Here is an 18,860-nt window from a genome sequence, read left to right as displayed (position 1 = left end):
TTTAAAGACCCATGTAGGTACAGGCATTGCAGATTATGGGGCATTAGTTAATGTGATATACTTGTCCCTATACAAATCCTGTTTCAAATAAACATAGGCTATTTGGCCCAAATAAACATTGATTAATCCCAGCTATATTCACATATACATTTGATTAAGAAGGCTTACGGGCAGAAAATCTGTGTTTTTTTTTGTGTTACTTGTTTGACCTGTTTACATCAGTATCAATGTTTACAGAAAAAAACCTGTTGTGGCATCTGAATACATTAAAAACATTTGTTTTTGTATACCATTATTAATAAAAAAGATTTGGATGAAGAATATTTCCTTATCTGACTTTTTTCTGATTGTGTATCTCTTGTAGAAATTAACGCAATATAAACGCATATAATAAACACAGACGTCTACTGATTAATTTCATTTTGGTATTTTCTAAAAACACTTAGCCTAGTAGGCCTACTTATGCTCTGATATCTAAAGCTGTTTACCTTAAACGTCACACTGAGGAAATACCTTTAGCCACTCCCCCAGCCTTACTTCCGTAAAGTAAACCTACCTGTGGAGAAGAGGGAAGGGTGTTGTCACGATCATAAAGACGGGTTTATTCAAATTACACCAGAAAAACACTCAAAACAGTCAGAATAGTGTCGGGACTGGCTGTCTTGTACTTTCAGGTGGGTTTACCAGATCAACTGGTTTGCTTTGTTTGCTTCAGAAACTCGGTACATCAGCTGCTGCCACCTAATTTAGGAAGCATTCATGTGATTTGACATCTATAGGCACTAATTTTAAAATATTGCTGGAACGGATAAAAATGTAAGCTTCCGTTATGCACAATGTGAATATCTCAAAATATACAATTGGGCTAAATAGGCACCCGCAGTGTTGTTGGAAGCGAGGTGTTCTTGTTATTCTGAGGGTCAATCCTTCAAGCTCGTAAAATATTAGATTCGTGCAGTGCAGAGGAGGAGTTACCCAGCAAAGAAATTATGTAATATTACCGTCATACCGTGACAACTCTCTAAAATAAAGCGAAAGCTGTCGGCGGCAGTAGCCTCTGTGATCAGCTGATGACCAGCTGATCTGCTCAGCTGACTGCTCTGCTGCTGCTGTGATCCACTGAAGTTTCAAATTCCTGTGAAGAGTGTTTTGAAACCAGGAAAAACCCCTGCGATTGTGGAACTGGCTGTTTCGCCACATCATGTTACGTTGCAATATTTAATTTTGAAATGTTCATCTAACCTCCTCCACCTACTCAGCACCTGTTTGATTTGGACAAAATACTTCAATAACCAAACAAGGGCATGGCAGTATCCATAATATATTAATATGATATTATATAATATTGTCTTAGATTTTGGTTATCGTAATATCATGATATATCATAAGTTTTGTCTTTTTCAGGTTTTAAAGGCTACATGACAGTAAAATGATTCTGAACTTACCAGACTGTAAGACTGTTTTAGCTGTTGTATTATTTGCCTTTACCCACTTACCCACATTATATCCACATTACTAATAATATCAAAACATGTTGTTGTGTAAATATTTTGTGAAAGCACCAATAATACTCCCTACAAAATTATTGCAGTTACAATGTTGAGGTATTTTATCAAAAATTTGGTGATATTTGACTTTGTCCATATCCCAGAGCCCTAAACTAAACTAAAACATAGCAAAACATTATATCATTATTATATTTTATCTTCAATGATGATAATAATAATAATAATAATAATAATAATAATAATAATAATGATAATAATACATTTTATTTACAGAGTGCTTTTAACAATACTCAAAGATGCTTTACAGAAACAAAGACATTTAAAACAATAAAACTGTACAGAATAAATGAAAAAAAAACAATCAATAAAAGCAATGTAGAGAAAAAGAAACAAAACAAAAGAAAAAACATCAAAAATTTGATTTGAAAAGTTTTGAAGAGTCTTGAGGAGAGGTTTGAATTTGATTAGGTCAGTACAGTCATGGAGGGATTTAGGGAGTGAGCTCCAGAGAGTGGGGATGGCAACTGAGAAGGCTCTGTCCCCCCAGGTCTGGTGCTTGGTCCTGAGAGGGTTGGAAAGGAGGTTAGCATCTGATGAACGGAGGTTACAGGAGGGAGTGTACGGGTGGAACAGATCAGTGAGGTAAGAGGGGCCGAGGTTGTGGAGGGATTTGATCCAATTTAATGTAGAAATCAATTTGACGTGTTTCCTACACAACACCTTTAAGAAATTTTAGGTCACAGGTGAATTGTAAACTCTTTAATTCCTGTTTTCCTGCCTTTCACCCACTGCATGGGACACTGTAACTCTGAATAGGAGGAAGTGAGTGTAGAAAATGATGTGATGTATGAGGCTGTAACAATAATATATCTTTATCATGACTCACAGTGGATCAGTTGTACTGTGTTATTTCTGCTGATGAAAAATGTTGTAAAAAAACCCAACAAAAAAACAGGCATCTCAATATATCAAATTTACTGTGGTGTTTTTCTGGCAACTTGAATATACAGTAAGAGTCAAACTTGTTATTTAGCTCTTTTTCGAGACTTAAAAAAGGAAATTATGCACGAAAAAAAAGAAGAGATTAATTTGTTGCCCTTAAACAAACCACTTCATTTTGTCCATAAAGCTTTTAATTATCTTTTTTATGATCATTTTTATTTTTTGGTTAATGAACACTAAAGCATATTTTATGTTCCCCAGCATGATGAATGTGAGGAGAGTTGACAGAACAGTTTTGAGTGTGGACCAATCTGAGGGAGTCGGTGCTCATGTCCGAAGGAGCATCGGTAGAAAGGAGGTAAGTGTGTCAACAGGTGGATTTATTGTAAATCTTGATCCCTTTTACTAGGACAGCAATACTTTACTTGCAAACTCATATAAACAGATTATTACAGTACATATTTTATTTCCAGCTGAGGAACCTGGATCCTTTTCTGATGTTGGATGAGTTTAGAGTGAGCAAGCCATCAGGTTTTCCAGACCACCCTCACAGAGGATTTGAGACGGTAAGACTCTTTGACTGTATTTTGAAGACTGTTTCGTGTGGCAGCAAATATTCACATCATCACAATAAGTTAGAAAGAGTTAAACACAAACTTTTCCATAAGACTCAGGATAGTCATCAAAATTAAAATTAGTCACACATTGCATCATTCTTTTTTCACCTTACCAGATGTTTATTTCACCAGTGTTCTTTTACTTCTTCTTTTGTAATGTACTGTCCACTGATTAGCTGTGACTAGATGATTATAAATAGTAAGCATAAAAAGCAATGCATACATCCTTTTTTTTAGGAGTACCTTTTACAAAATGGAATTTTTAGGAGAAACACAAATAACCATCAAGACAAAACATTTAGTATTACTTATTCTTTAGCAAACACAATGACTCATCTTAACCCATCAAGTGGTAAAAAGTTGAATGTCCATTTTTCAGTAAAACAAATAACAAATTCTATATGATTTCAACCACACTGTTCAAAACAAAGTGAAAGAAATGATTGGGGCACAGGCTTTGCATCACAATCGAAATTAATATTAACATATAAATGGTAAAAGAACTACACTTATGTTGTGGCTTTTCTACTTTAACGAACAAAGCAATTAAAAATGTTTCTTCTCATTTCCAAACAAACTCTCACACACTCCGATTCAAGATGCTGGCCCGGCCATCATAGGGATCAAATCACCACCCTCACAATGAAATGACAGCCATGCAGCTCTACCTCCTGAGTCACAGCCTGAGGGACTGTATGAAAATTATTGGGGTTAATTAAAATAGTACGGCCTTCGCCAGTGTTAATATTTTCTTTGGACCCTTTCCTTAATTTATAGAACAAATCTCCCCCTAACATCTCAAAATAATAATTTTCAATTGACACAACTCCTTCAACCAAATACACAAAAGAAACAGCTTAATAACAAGCACTGGACCAACATATTTTACTGAGGGGTGAAATTCCTGTTCTAATCACTAGATGGCAATAACACAACAGTTCCCAGAAAGAGAGCACACTCAAGCGCTTCCCTCATGTAATGATATTTACGTTTAAGTTTATTTAAGTTTATAGACTTCAAAAATCATATAGAAAGCCTGAGATTCAGTATCCACTGGTACTGTTGTTATTGTTGCCTAAGCTCAGGTTTATCACAGAATGCTTTGGGTTACATTTTTAACCCATAGTGACCACAAAGTGATCACAAAAAAATCCCCTTCTTATGAAAGAGAGGAATACACCAGATTTCGGAGGTGTTTTTGTAAAATCATCCTTGGCTTTGTTTTTCTATGCATATGAAAGAGACTGTTGACTGTTGTCACTGACATACTGACATGTCGGCTGGTCTAGTTTTATTGAAAACTGAAAGGTGAGTCCAAAAAAATGTGTCACATCACTGATGTAGCCTCCTGCATACATAAACATATTCAACATAAAACCCATCTATTTTAATACAGCATTTCACCGCTTTTCAACCCGTAAATCATCTTCTCACATGGTGAGGGTCTTCTGTTGTAACAGCTGAGTCTATTCCTATTGCCCCCCACTTCTTTACACCAGTTCATCGTAATTTTAATTAAGTAGATTTAGCCTCAGTGTGATGTAAAATCTACCCATTTTACACTGTTCAAACACACCTTAATTCCCATCTCATCTGCTTTCCTTTTGTATTTAGGTCACACTTTGCAGTCTTGATTTCATGCCTCTCTTTAAGAGTCATGGTGAACATAATAACAACAACAACAACAAAAAAAAAACAATAATAATAATGATAATAATAACTTTTATATAAGTAAAAATATGGAAGTTTTGCTGGTTACACCTTCTAAATGTGGTAATTTATCTGTTACTTGTAATTTAAATACATTTGGGTTTCTTAACAACACAGATGGATTAATGCAGTAATTGTCTTGCATGCATTGACATCCCGATTTTTCATTGTACATAGTTATAATTTAGATTATAAATTAATAATTCATTAAAGATTTGAGCTTAATTGTTGTATTGAATTCACCATAAACCTGTTGCATGTTTCCATCAAATTCTGGTTCAACTCCATTAAATGTCACCAGGTTTTCTAAAGTTGTTCTTAAATGTGTATATGTCTGTACAGTAATACAACTACCACATTGTTGAATGGAGGTAATGTGGAAGTTTTGACTTGTAACTTTAAAAGCAAAAAATCCAGAAATTGTCCTTAGATTGCCAGACGTCCACCAAGTTTATTTGATTTGGCAGATGCAACTTATATCTCCCGGTGTGGGTGGACAGGACTAGGCTATACTCACAGCATGTCTTTCAGCAGGTGTGTTTTCTCACACTCATATAACTTTTTGAAATTACACAGCTGTGGAGACGGATCACAGGCAGCTCGTGGCAGGGGCCTGAGCTTTCCTCCCTTACACAGATGTTCACCTTTGAACATTTGACCCCCAACTCTTCCTGCCCAGCCTGACCACTGGGGCGGTGAAAATGAGCACACACGTGCTTTTAGGGTTAGCACTTGTTTGTAAGCTTGTGGTCTGAGTGAATGAAACTTAGACCATGATATTTCACTTAATTTTTATAATCACAAGGTATCATTAATATAATTATTAAGTCATCTTTATGAGTCAGTTGTGCATGTGTCTGCTACTGCTGTGTATGGTACATCTGTGCCCGTGTCTTTCCTCAAACAGGTGACGTATGTTTTAGAAGGGATCAACGCCCATGAAGACTTCTGTGGCCATAAAGGACAACTGAAACCCGGAGATCTGCAAGTACTGCAAAACTATATGTTTATAGTGTTATTTTACAACATTTTTATAATATTTTTCGCTCTTTATATTGTTGTGTTTGTCTTTTTTATCTAATTTATTGAGAGAAAGCCTCAGATGAGAAGATACCACTCTCCTGTACCACCCACTGTATTTAAATATGAATGTTATGACAGTTCCCCAAATGTGGAGCCAAAACATCTTTATCGCCCCCTGGTGACTAGCTGCAGTATAGGTCATAAATCCTGTCATGTGGATGGGACATGAGCCAAACTATAAAAGTCAAAGTACACATCAAATACATTTATCCCAAAGATGGTTTCTGTCATTTTAGGTAGTTCTTGTGATAATTATAAAAAGGGGTGTGATGTCATGATTAACAGCTGTGACAGCCACCCTCAAACCTCTGTCAGGCATTGGGGCGGGCTGGGGTGGGGGCGCATGTCCTACGGCCCACCATGCCGCTGCTCGACTCTACTGTGCAGACAAGCAAGATGGCAGATATTTTGGCTTTGCATATTTTGGCTTTCCATATTCATATGCGGTCTGTATGGTCAATATGAAGCTTCCACCAGCAGCCAGTTAGCTTTACATCCACTTCCAAAATAGCAAAATGTTCACTTGTTTGTTTATTTTGTACAAAAAACTAAGTGACACATTTTGGTTTTACCTGGGGGTCATATGCCAAACCATTTTCTGGCTGGGTGCTGATTTTTGTGGCAACCTCACATTCACAACATGACATCTAAAAACACCTCACAACTGTAGGTTTTATACTTTACTGTGTCACTTTTTCTGTAACTTGTTCATTAGTGAGCTGACCAGCTGCTTGCTGTAACTTAATCATTATATTGCACAGATACATATTATATCAGTCATATTTTTTGCTCTTTCAGGTACTGCATACATGATGTATAATGATCATTATCAATATCAGCCTAATCCTCTGATTGTTACTGGAAATGTGCTTGATTTAAAACAAGTCGTGACCTTTTATCAGTGGTGTCTGGTCTACTTGCTCTTAACTTGAACCTACAAGAGCACATTGGCTTACACATCCCCACAAACTCATTATATATTATACATTACAATCTTGAGCACTCACACTAATTGGATATCATGCCCTGTGGGTTGTTTCCTGTGTTTTTAAAGTAGTAAACACACACACACACACACACACACACACACACATACACACGCACAGAGGCTGCTGACTCAGCATCAATATACAACAGAGGATCAGTCATTTCAGCTGAATTTGCCGTACCCCCACCGTGTACACTCTCTGTAGGCTTGGACGTCACGTGGGAGCTGCAGATGCTCAAACAGACGCCTGCCTGTCCTTCAGGGAAAGCTCAAACATTGTCTCAGATTAAAGCAGTGCTTCATTGAGGGAAGTGGTGAAGGCATCACACCAACATATTGGAACGGAAAGAAAAAGTCTTACATTTCTTCCAGCGTTTTTTAAAATCCCAGTTTATTTTAAATTGTGTTGTATTTATTTTATGTTCTATCAAAGTTTTAAACAAATGACGGTCTTCATATTTTTATACAATGACTTACTTTATCAGGACTTAATGTGCCCATGTGAGCTTCTTCCCAAGTGTGTTTCTATCATATCATTGTAGATTTTTTTATTGAAAAATGTTGTTAATTTTACAAATAATGAACAACAAAACAAGAAGGCACATGTAAGTAATACATAATAATAGTATAATAATAATAATAATAATAATAATAATAATAATAATAGTATAATAATAATAATAATAATAATGATAAATAAGATAAATAAGTGGGTGTATATCTAAATACACACATGCACATACATACACATATACGTATACATACACCCAAACACAGGGTCAGCTTTCTAAAGGTAGAAAATTATACATTCTCTGCATATACACACACACTCATATCATTATAGATATTTTAAATTTAATTTGAATCCCAGATTAATTTCACATCACATGCTGCCTCTGATCTCTGAGTTTCAAGTCAGCTCCTCTTTGAATTCTGCACGTTTTATCATCCATGAGTAAATAACTAGCACAGAGCAATAAAAGAAACCAAGTAGCATGATGAACAGTCACAGATGAAGTATAATAGGCTGGCGATGTTAAAGCAAAGCTTGAGGGTGGAAATGTCCAGCTGGCCCAAAAAGAGTTGTTAAACAAAACTTCATTGCATCCTGTTTCAAATCATTACCTGAAAGCAACTTCAAAAACTGACTTTTGAAGTATATCTTGTGCTAAGTAATCCTTCTACTTTTATTTTATTGACTTTTATTTTTAACAAGTTAACTTGTTATTGATTTGTTCTGTTTACTAAAAGGCTTTTTAATGTGGGAACATTGTAATGTTGAAAATCAAACCCAGAAGAAAATTTTGGAAGTAAAAAAGATAAATCCAACATGACAGTTTCTTATTGTGTTGTAGTTATATCTCATTATTAAACAGGTTCATTTTTCCCCCCATGTATGTCTTAGAACAACAGTGCCCAAATGAACACTGACCAATGTTTTTCTGTCTGTATTCATTCCTCCTGTTCATACTTGACATAAAGAAATCTATAAACCTGCAGCTCTCCTTCTGTGCAAAAGTAAATCATTATTTGAAAACATTTATTTGAGGATAATATGAAATTTCAGGCATCCAAATTAGTCAAATCAAATTGGTGTTTTTTAAAGATACTGTCTATTTTTTGTACCAAATTCTCTCTTCTTGTTACTATCCTGCCACTGCAGATGTGATAAAAATTTGTGACATTTGTGTCTGTGTCTTATATGTGATATACACCTCTCCTTATCCACCAGTGGATGACTGCAGGACGGGGGGTGGTCCATTCCGAGATGCCCATCTCAGAGGAGCCGGTGGTGGGCTTACAGTTGTGGGTGAACCTGTCAAGACGAAACAAGATGGTGGAACCAGCGTACCAGGAGCTTCGCGCCTCAGAGATACCCAAACCAAGCCAAGGAGGGGTTACAGTCGCTGTGATATCTGGAGACGCTTTAGGAGTGAAGGTGTGTGTGTGTGTGTGTGTGTGTGTGTGTGTGTGTGTGTGTGTGTGTGTGTGTGTGTGTGTGTGTGTGTGTGTGTGTGTGTGTGTGTGTGTGTGTGTGTGTGTGTGTGTGTCTTCACATTTCTTCTACAGGGTTGTGATATCACTATAACAGTATAGCTACAAATCAAGCCACAACAAGAGGAGTGCTTTGAAACTGAATGTGGCGTTTACTTGTTGATTTCATGGTAATTGCTCATTTACTCGATGCTTCAGGCAAACTTGCAAAACTGGACAAACAATGACATAACTGTGCTTGTCTTCATTTGTGCGTGTGTGTGCATGTGCGTGCGAGGGAATGGTAGTTAACCGCACTATTTGACCAGTGTGAGTTTAAGGAGTGTCTTTTAGAAAAGAGGAAACCACAAATGAGGAGCAGATTGTCCAGGCCTACGAGGATGACTTGGTAGTGTTGTAGTCCTTGACGTGTGTATGTACGTGTATGCGTGTCTGTGTGTGCACGTCATTTCTGGAAATTTTATATGGAGACTGTTTAAGGAAGTGAGGACTGATGAGAAACGTTGGGCCAACATTAGTCTTAAGAGTAAATTATGCTTATAATGGAATGGTTGTGTGTGTGTGTGTGTGTGTGTGTGTGTGTGTGTGTGTGTGTGTGTGTGTGTGTGTGTGTGTGTGTGTGTGTGTGTGTGTGTGTGTGTGTGTGTGTGTGTGTGTGTGTGTGTGTGTGTGTGTGTGTGTGTGTGTGTGTGTGTGTGTGGAGCGAACAAGGTTACTACAGGGCAGGAGACACAGCGAGCTGTCATCCGGCATTAAAACCTGTGGGTTTAACACAGGTCATTGAACTCCAAAAGCCTCCTTCTCCTCTAAAAGTCAAATATCAGTTTCTCTTTATAGATTGTATTAAAATCATTTTGGGGTTTTATGATACTTAAATTTTACTTAAATCCCCTGTGGCAAGAAGACGCTGCGTAGTTTACGGTTAATGAGGTGCTCTTCGAACAACTACAGTTCACAACATCTGGTGATAAAAACTGAACAGGAGAATGGGAGGAAATGTTATTAGTGAGTCACTGATTCTGCTTTAAATCCTTCAAGAAATCAATAAATGGTCAAAGTATTGAGTGTATTATGATATAATTGATGTTTTATTCATTTTACTGTATAGAATTTGAACATTTTTACTTAGGGTGCTTCTTTAGGTAAAAGTCACTGCAACACTTTTCACAGGGATGGTGTACTTATTGAAGTTATGCCATGAAAATACTTATAAGTTATAAAAAAAATTCTATACGTAGACAGTGTGGGACAATAATGCATTACTGTAACACTTTTTTACAGTAGCACAACGGCTAACAATAGTCCCAGTATGTACCCGTTAATTCAGCAATTTGAGGGTCTGCTTGTTGTCTTATCAGGAGTTTAATGGAGGGCCAATATCAGTTTGGTCCCTTTGCATTATTTTGACAGGCTGTTGCAGTATGTGTTAACCTGGTACAGGAAAGGAGGAAAAATTAAACTCCAAGTACCCTCAAAGTCATCATTATGCTAATGTTAGACGATAGGCTGGTTTAGTTCAGAGTTGACAAATATTTGAACACAACTTTACCTAGAGGACCAGACTTCTGCTGTTGAGCAATTAGTAAAATAATGTAATTACTATCTGAATGAGTAATATATAAAAACTATTTGATTACTAGGCAGCGTAATCCCTGAAAATATCCTGTAAAAATATATGACAGCAGTAATTCTGCACAGAATGAGAACAAGGAACTGTAAGAAAACGCAGGTGCTTTAATTTTCCATATTTTGCTGACTTTTCCACTTCTGTTTCCTTTTTGCAAAACTGCAATGTCGACAGTTTCTTATAAAGGTAATTTGCAACAACTGCAGATGTGGAATAAGCCTGAGGACACCTGGTGAAATGTCTCACTCATGGTTAAAAGAATAAACACACACACATGCTCTATGGTAAAAAAGAAAAAGAAAAAAGGAGCTGTTTATTGCAAGAAATGTAAACCACAAAACTATCAATAATAGAGACTGAGTTTCTCTGGAAAATCCTGTGATGATCAGTAGGGTGTGAAGCCAAAGCACTGCATTGTTGGGTTTTAAAGCAATAGTTGTAAGTAAATGACCATGACAGTCACTGGCGCCACTATTTCAAAGTTTGCATACTTGTGTTTTCTGTTTCATACAAAATATTTAAAGTTTGTGGCTGTATGTGTGAGAGGGAGTGCACATTTTGTTATTGTTTTATTTTTATTTTTTCCATAGTCCAAGGTCTTCACAAGGACACCGACCCTGTACCTGGACTTCAGCCTGCAGGCAGGAGCCCAGTGCATGCAGCCAGTCCCATCAGGTAATATAGAATAACATTTCTAAATACACAATGTTTCTGTACTTTGTTTTTATTATTAGTGTGTGTGTGTGTGTGTGTGTGTGTGTGTGTGTGTGTGTGGGGGGGGGGGGGGGGTATGTACGTGTGTACTATGATTGGGTTGTATTTTTATTTCTCAAATTCCATGTTTTTTTTAAAAAATTTTCTGTTGAATGTTTGTTTTATGTAAAGCACATTGAGTTGCCACTGTGTATGAAATGCGCTATATAAATAAAACTGCCTTGCCTTGCCTTGCCTTGCCTTGCCTTGCCTTGCCTTGCCTTGCCTTGCCTTGCCTTGCCTTACAGTGGTCTTTACTGATAATCTTCATTGCATCTCACGGCATCTTTGTACTCTGACTGACCTTGAGCCATCTCTCCTAATTCTACTCTAAATTACTGTTACTGAAAGCACGTATACATTGAAGTAGCTTCACTAAAGGATGACCCAGTTTACTACAAAATATACTGAATGCCGTCCTCTTGTTGCAGGGAATAGACAATTATGTGATACTTGGGAATATAATATTGAAATGGAAAGTAGTTTTTAACGTCTGCTTTTTAAAAAAAAGTCTTTGACACAAATCATGTGTCTTTTGAAAAAACGAAATAATACTCATCTTGCAAATGAAAATGGGAATTCTTAATAAATAAAACTACTGTGATTTGTGATATTGGGCTGTACATATAAAATTGACTTGAGAGCGAGTAATGGACAGCAAGAAAGCTTTGTATGACGAAGCACAGGAAAACAATTGTACAGTTAAATTAATTCATTAATTTTCATTTCACTTTTTTTATTGATATATTGTCTTTAAGCAAAGAGAATTCACCCAATTCATTATTATATACAGTCTGAATAAAAGTCTGCTTTTGACAGGATGGACTACATTCATCTACACACTAACGGGATCCATTCATGTTGGTGAGTTTTAATGTTCTCCTATAACCGGAATCGGTCTTTATTCAGCAGCAAGTACATGTTTACAAAGAATTTGTTTTGGTACAGGTGTCAGAACAGCAAAATGAAGAAATATGCTAGCAATAAGATGGAGAAATTTGTGGACTGGATTGAAGGACTGGACTGGGTTCAAGGTGAGAGACAGTCAACCAGTGGGCAGCCTGGAGCAAGCAAATGAGCTAAACTGTTTCTACAACAGGTTTAATTCACAGCCCTAAACTGTCTCCTCCACTATCACACCACCACATACCTAGACCTCCACACACCCCACTGCCCCCAATGCTTTTACCCCTCCCCCATAATCTCCTCTGTGAGCTCCTTGGACCCAAACCCTGCACCTTTGAAGTGCCTTTCCTCCATTGAGATGACAAGCACCCTCCCCCACCTGACTTTGTCTACTGGCCAGGTTCGGAGACAGCTGAAGAGACCTCACCAAGGCAAGGCTGCGGGCCAAGACAGTATCAACCACAGGGTTAAGAGGACCTGTGCCAGCCAGTTGCCTGCTATTCTGCATCACCTTTTCAACCTGAACCTGAACCAGGAGAAGATGTGGGAGCTGTGGAAGATGTCCTGCCTGGTTTCTGTTCCCAAGAAAATCACTCCATCTGGCCTCAAAGACTATTGACCAGGTGCCCTCCCATCTCATGATGGTCTTGGCTGCTTTGACACAGCACCGGCCGTCCTATATCAAATCCCGCATTGACTTTAAGATTCTACTCCTCACTTACAAGATCCTTCATAACCTGGCACCATCATATCTCTCTGAACTTATTCACATCTACACACCTTCCCAAACTCTCCGATCCTCCTCTGCCAACCAGCTCTCTGCCCCATCTGCCAACTTAAATACCATGGGGTCAAGAGACTTCAGCCGATCTGCCCCCCGCCTTTGGAACTCTCTCCCACCAGACATTATTATTATTATTATTATTATTATTATTATTATTATTATTATTATTATTATTATTATTATTATTATTATTATTATTATATGCTGAATACACAGATGTGCAAGGCCCCTTTTTATATAAAGAAAGTTGCTGGGAGACATAAAGCCAATCAATTGCTCTGACCCAATACAGCCCCTCTAACCCCCCTTAATGGATAGATCATGTCAAGCCAATCAACATCTCTCTGACCCAGGGGCCCCCACACCAATGGATAGATCATCAGTGATGCAACGTTTTGTGTAGCTCATGTTCTGCCACTTGCTGAGCTGACAGCATTTTAGCTAATGTAGTATCAAACTGGAATCTGTTTTTATTGTTTGTCACATTGGGCCACATGTTTCTCATATATTGGATTTGCAAGATATTGTCATGGGTAGTTGAGAGCCCATTAAGTATAATTAAATCCCTTCATTCATTCTGGCAGTACCACTTAAAGGACATTGGAAACGGACATTGTGTATTAATGTCATGTAAGGATTATGTCCACTTTATAGATTACAGGAATGTTCTTGCCACATTGTAGTAGTACAATATCAAATCAAATCATGTTGTCCTCATAAAACAAATAATAGTTATAGTTTTATTTCGTTGGTCTCGGCTCCAGGCAAAGTAAGGACGTTATCTAGGCCCCCTGTTGTTTGAAGCCAGGCCTGCTTAGACTGCAGGTGAAATTATTGGTGGATCCTCTGTAGTTTGCCTACCAATCTCATGTGCGAACGGATGATGCCATCATCTACCTGTTGCAGAGAGCTCACTCACATCTGGATGGAAACGGTTGGACTGTCGTCTTTGATTTCTACATTGCATTCCACACCATCCAGCCACTGCTGCTGAGGGAGAAGCTTTAATGAGGGTAGACATGTCCACCATTTCCTGGATTACCAACTACCTGACAGACAGACTGCAGTTTTTCTGACTGGGCAGTGCTCTGTCTAAAATGGTGTAGAGTAGTACTTGAGTTCCCCAGGGGACAGTGCTGTCTCCCTTTTCACCTTATACACCTCTGACTTTCAGTACAACACAAGGTCATGCCACTTGCAGAAGTTTTGGGTGTATAAGTGATGGGCAGGAGGTTGAGTACAGAACATTGGTGGGCAGTTTTGTGGAGTGGTTTGGAAGAAATCATCTGCTTCTGATTGTGGCCAAGACCAGGTAGATGGTGATCAACTTCAGAAGGAAGATGACAGCTACACAGCCCACGTGTGCGCTGTATTTTGCTGTGGCCTGATGGTGGAGCAGCATTGGAGTTGGCAACACGAACAGACATAATATACTGATTTAAAAAGCCGGCTCTGTAATTGGCTGCAAACCAGACTCCTTTGCAGTTGTGGTGGAGAGTACTACACTGAACAAACTGTTATCCTGACTACCCTCTCCACTGCCTACTGGATAGACAGTGGAGCACTTTCTCTAATAGACTGGTTTAGCTTTGCTGTCACAAGGACGGATAGAGGAAATATTTCCTGCCCAAAGCAGTAACCCTCTACAACACCTCACCTCCGTCTACAGAGAAGTTTTATTTTTTATTTTTGTCTTCTAGTGTTGAAATATGTAAATGGGTTACAACCTATTAAACTCATTTTCACCTCTATAATTTTATTGCAGGACTCCACTAGAGTAGCTTTGCATGATTCACAATTCAAAAAAAAATATTTGTATACTATTTTTATGCAATGCCTCATTTCAGCCTCTGTCTCTAACAGGCAATGTTAGCTCTTTTCTCCCCTCTGAATGAGCCCACTCTGTTCTGATTGGCCAGTTTTCCAGAAGCCTGCTAATGGCCAGCAGTATCAGAGGTGTGTTAAGTTATCACTGCTGCAAACTAAATATGTCCTGCTTTACAGGAAATAAGCTTTTATATGACTAAATAATGGGAGACTTTGAAGAGTTTACAGGCGATTAAACATGTTCCTAATTGAATTTGAGCTTCGTTAGCATCACTAAAAACCAGTCAACACAGATAATCAGTTTTACTTTTGTGTACACCACACATGCACTCAGAGAATTTGGTGAAGGGTGACTCATCTGACTATATCACTTTTTCCCACATCTCTTTAATGTCTGTGGTATTTTCAGCACTGAACTTTCAAATGTGCATTCATCTTTTCTAATGAGGGGTTTATGCACTGCAACCTATTATAATATCCCTCAGTATGTAATTGTCGAAAGACTGTTCCTGCTGACACAGTCTGAAAATGTCTTGCATTGACATTCTCAGTCACCTGAGAAAAAGTTGCTCTTCTGTTTTTCCTTACATATTTTAGTTCCATGTCAATCATACCTACAGTTTATATCAAAGCAGTACTGTGCTGTATCAATGTTTGACATTAGAGGCGTGAAATACTGCATTTCCTGGTTATTGGACAGCATCATATGACCAGGGAATTCCCCTTGCATGAGAAGAAACCCTTTCAGACAGTGAACTTATATTCAGAGATTTTGTTGCTTGGTTGAAACCTGTTGTTTTCAGTCAGAATTCCCCCTTTTAATATTCCTCCGTAGAATTTCATTAAGATTTGATTACTCCCCATCATTACTTCGCAGGATCTCTCAGACTGGTTGTAATTGCTACCAGATGTTTTGATGACACGAGAGGATGAAAATGGCGGCTAACATTAAAGAAGTTATTTGAATCGTGTCTCCAGCTCTGCATGTCATCTGGCCAAATCAGGACCAGCTGGTTTTGAATGCGTCCACCGCAAGTGGAAGTGTCAGGCTTTCCTAGCGTTTAGTTTCCATAAGTGGTGCAAATAAACTGCTAAACCAGGTCAAACTAAAACATGCAGGTGCCTGTATTTCTACTTTACTCACAGTGGTTTTGTTATGATGCATAGATGTGGCATCCTGGAATTGTTTTTGAAACTTATTGCTACTAATGATTTACATGCCAGCTCATAAACAGCAAGTAAGGTTGATTTGAGTGAATAATGTCCAATGTCTTAACTGGTTTCTGTTTGTTTCCCACCCTACTGCTCCAAATGACACACAAGACTTAAGGTCTACCAATACTTTTTTTTTTCTTTTTCCAAAGTCAAAGCTCCTACTCCCAGATGTCCTAGATTTCCACTTGTTTTCGAAGTACAACAAAGAGAACTCACAGACCAGAAACCCAATGGATCATCTTAAATAACATGTTTATTGCGTTGTTTCTTTCTTCACATGACTTGAAAAGGAGTTCAATTTCGTCAGAATGGAAAGAAAGGGGAAAATACTCCTATTTGAATCTAATAATTAGCTGCATTATTGAGTCACGTTGAGGGTCATAAAACCCAGTGAATTGTATCTAGAATGACAAATAATGATATACATGAATTTGGTATATGTTTGAGCTGTTTTTAGTGTAGTTTTGAAAATAACAGGAGCCATGAGAAATGAATTGGTTGGTTCAAAATTTTATCTAATGCCAGACTTACACAAAATATCACAGTGGATCAGATATGTGATTATTTGATTGAGACCCAGATCAATTAAAATCATGATGAAGTAAAGGTCAGATTTCAGTTTAGATTACAAAATGTTGTCATCTCACACAGATTCGTATAAGGTCAAAACAGTGTGCTTTCTTGTTTTCAAGGTCCGGATTGGGAGCAGCAGAAGGTAGAACCTCATCACACAGTGGTTTTCGGAGATGGAGACTGTGTCAAAGTTGAAAACAAGGTGAGAGATGTACAGTAAGTTTTCAGTAAGTGAGCATAACCTCTTTTATTTTCATCCCTGTTAAGTCTGTCATGCTGTACTTAACATTTCATTTTTTTCTATTTGAATAAACCTTACTAACATGAATCTTACTTGTCCTGCTAGCATCAAATCACTTTTGTGTGGTTATTGTCCCGAAAAGAATCAGATAAATGTATTCTGCTCCACTTTTACCCCCTGGTTTTGATACACTGCTGATCTAGACTAATGGTTCCCATCCATTATGGCTTATAATGACCATTTAAAATGAAGCTACTTGTGACCCATCCTCACATGTTAAAGTCTGTGTGGACATGAGTTGTGACCAGTTTGATCAAACAGTGATTTTTGATTGTCAGATTATTAAATATAAAATATTATTCATACGAAAAGGTTAACATTGTTCAAATCAAAGCTTAGATAAAACAAGAAAATAAGTTTACAGGCATTCATGGCATTCATAGCAGCCATGTGAAACTGATTAGCACGAAACACACTTGAGTCTGACGGGGATGTCATTAATTTTGCCAAAAGCCAAAGTAGTATTGGACTAATTAAAAATGTTACCAAATAAAAAAAGTGATAAACTGGTGATTTACACATGACAAGTGAAGGCTTGTAATGAATCCACTTCACACACAGACAAAGTAAAGTGCCATTTCCTCTTATTTTCTCCTCAGGACTCTGAAATTTCCCATTTCGTGCTGATTGCTGGAGAACCAATCAAAGAGCCTGTTTTACAACATGGTATGTCATGTGTGTTATTCCCTCAAGTCACTGAACAAACGAAATGCTTAAGTAGGAACAAACAGACCATAATCAATACCTGTAATGTGAAACTTGTCTATGTTGTGTTTGCCCCTCAGGTCCATTCGTAATGACCACAGAGGAAGAGATTGTACAGGCTATCAAAGATTACAAGACTGGCAGAAATGGCTTTGAAAAGGCAATTACCTGGAGATCCAAGATCAGAGATTGTCTCTGAATACTACATATTGCACTCTGGCCCCTGGTGCAGATGTGTGCCTTACTTGTTTGACACATTTTTAGAGATATTTCCTTCATGACCAGTGTGTGAAAATATGCATATTTATTTATGTGCTCTACGTACTTACATACTCCGTTTTAACATGTTACATATTCAAGTGCTTCATGTGGGAGTGGATGACATGCCCCTGTGTTAGCATGGTTTGTGGTTTACCCCTTCTCCCTTGTAAAACATAGATTTTAGGGAAAATGTGCTTCTAACCGTTCTCTACTCCCCTTGTTAATTTAAGGTTAATGAGGTTTTTCTTCTGCTATTCAAGATAACATTGTAGTTTAGCTGGTATTAAATTCTGAAACAATGGTTGGGACACAATGGTGTTATGAAGAGAATTAATAATCCTGTAAGCATAAAGGTTTTACAAATGTCTTGATATTAAAGAAACATTAACACAACAAAACAAAAGTAACCAGTTTTCCAGCTGCTAGATGACCTACATAACCAAAACCTCCATAGACCACATAAAAACATTGTGTTAAAAATGTTTTTATACTGTTTAATTGTTCTTAATTGTTGTAAGCATTGTTTTTCAACTGGCAGTAAATATGGCCAAACAGGGATTTCTCATTTGCATATAAATTATGAATATTGTTCTCATATTTCCTCCATTATGTATATTCCCAGCAGATTACATTTAGAATCAAATGGGCCTGGATGGGCAAGTGGGTGGGGTGTCGGCAGGACAGGGGTGGTGCCGGCATCTTATTTCTCCTCACGCGTTACGGAGGTCTGGATCACATTTAAAACACATGTTACTGCACTTTGGCTGTGTGCGGTTTGGCAACTCCAGAGGAAGAGACATTGATAGGGGATTTAACAGGCAGGGGACTTGATCACTTGACAGACAAACAGACAGACATTAGAAAAGAGGAGACGGGAACATACAAGCAAATAAAAAGGCAAGAGGACCATCAGCAGACACCAAGACAGACACACCAGCTTCTCATAGAAACTTTCCCAGCAGTATCCCAGATCTTAGGGGAAGTATTCGTGCCTTCTCTTGCACCTCAGGGTCTTTTTACACTGACAAATCACAGTGTAGCTGGAGAGCCGTACTGACAGAGAGG

The 18,860-nt window shown here is 37.9% G+C and overlaps 1 protein-coding gene across 1 annotated transcript; it reads left to right on the top strand.

Moving 5' to 3' along the window:
* The first annotated feature begins 577 nt into the window (after positions 1-577).
* pir (pirin) lies at positions 578-17,934 on the top strand. The gene is made up of 10 exons (XM_062418386.1): positions 578-674; positions 2,712-2,808; positions 2,924-3,016; positions 5,685-5,765; positions 8,581-8,787; positions 11,061-11,145; positions 12,043-12,087; positions 16,648-16,730; positions 17,429-17,495; positions 17,615-17,934. The coding sequence occupies exons 2-10, from the start codon at positions 2,713-2,715 to the stop codon at positions 17,731-17,733; spliced, it is 876 nt and encodes a 291-aa protein (XP_062274370.1). The 5' UTR covers positions 578-674; position 2,712; the 3' UTR covers positions 17,734-17,934.
* The last annotated feature ends 926 nt before the right edge of the window (positions 17,935-18,860 follow it).

Source organism: Scomber scombrus, chromosome 1, assembly GCF_963691925.1.
Source record: "Scomber scombrus chromosome 1, fScoSco1.1, whole genome shotgun sequence".
Classification (NCBI taxonomy): Eukaryota; Metazoa; Chordata; class Actinopteri; order Scombriformes; family Scombridae; genus Scomber; species Scomber scombrus.
This window is presented reverse-complemented; position numbering and strand designations above follow the sequence as displayed.

Excerpts from the sequence above, each read along its gene's own strand:
- pir (XM_062418386.1), top strand. The coding sequence starts at position 2,713 with ATGATGAATGTGAGGAGAGTTGACAGAACAGTTTTGAGTGTGGACCAA. Across the intron at positions 3,017-5,684 it reads CTCACAGAGGATTTGAGACG|GTGACGTATGTTTTAGAAGG; the intron begins GTAAGACTCTTT and ends TTCCTCAAACAG. Across the intron at positions 17,496-17,614 it reads AGAGCCTGTTTTACAACATG|GTCCATTCGTAATGACCACA; the intron begins GTATGTCATGTG and ends TTTGCCCCTCAG.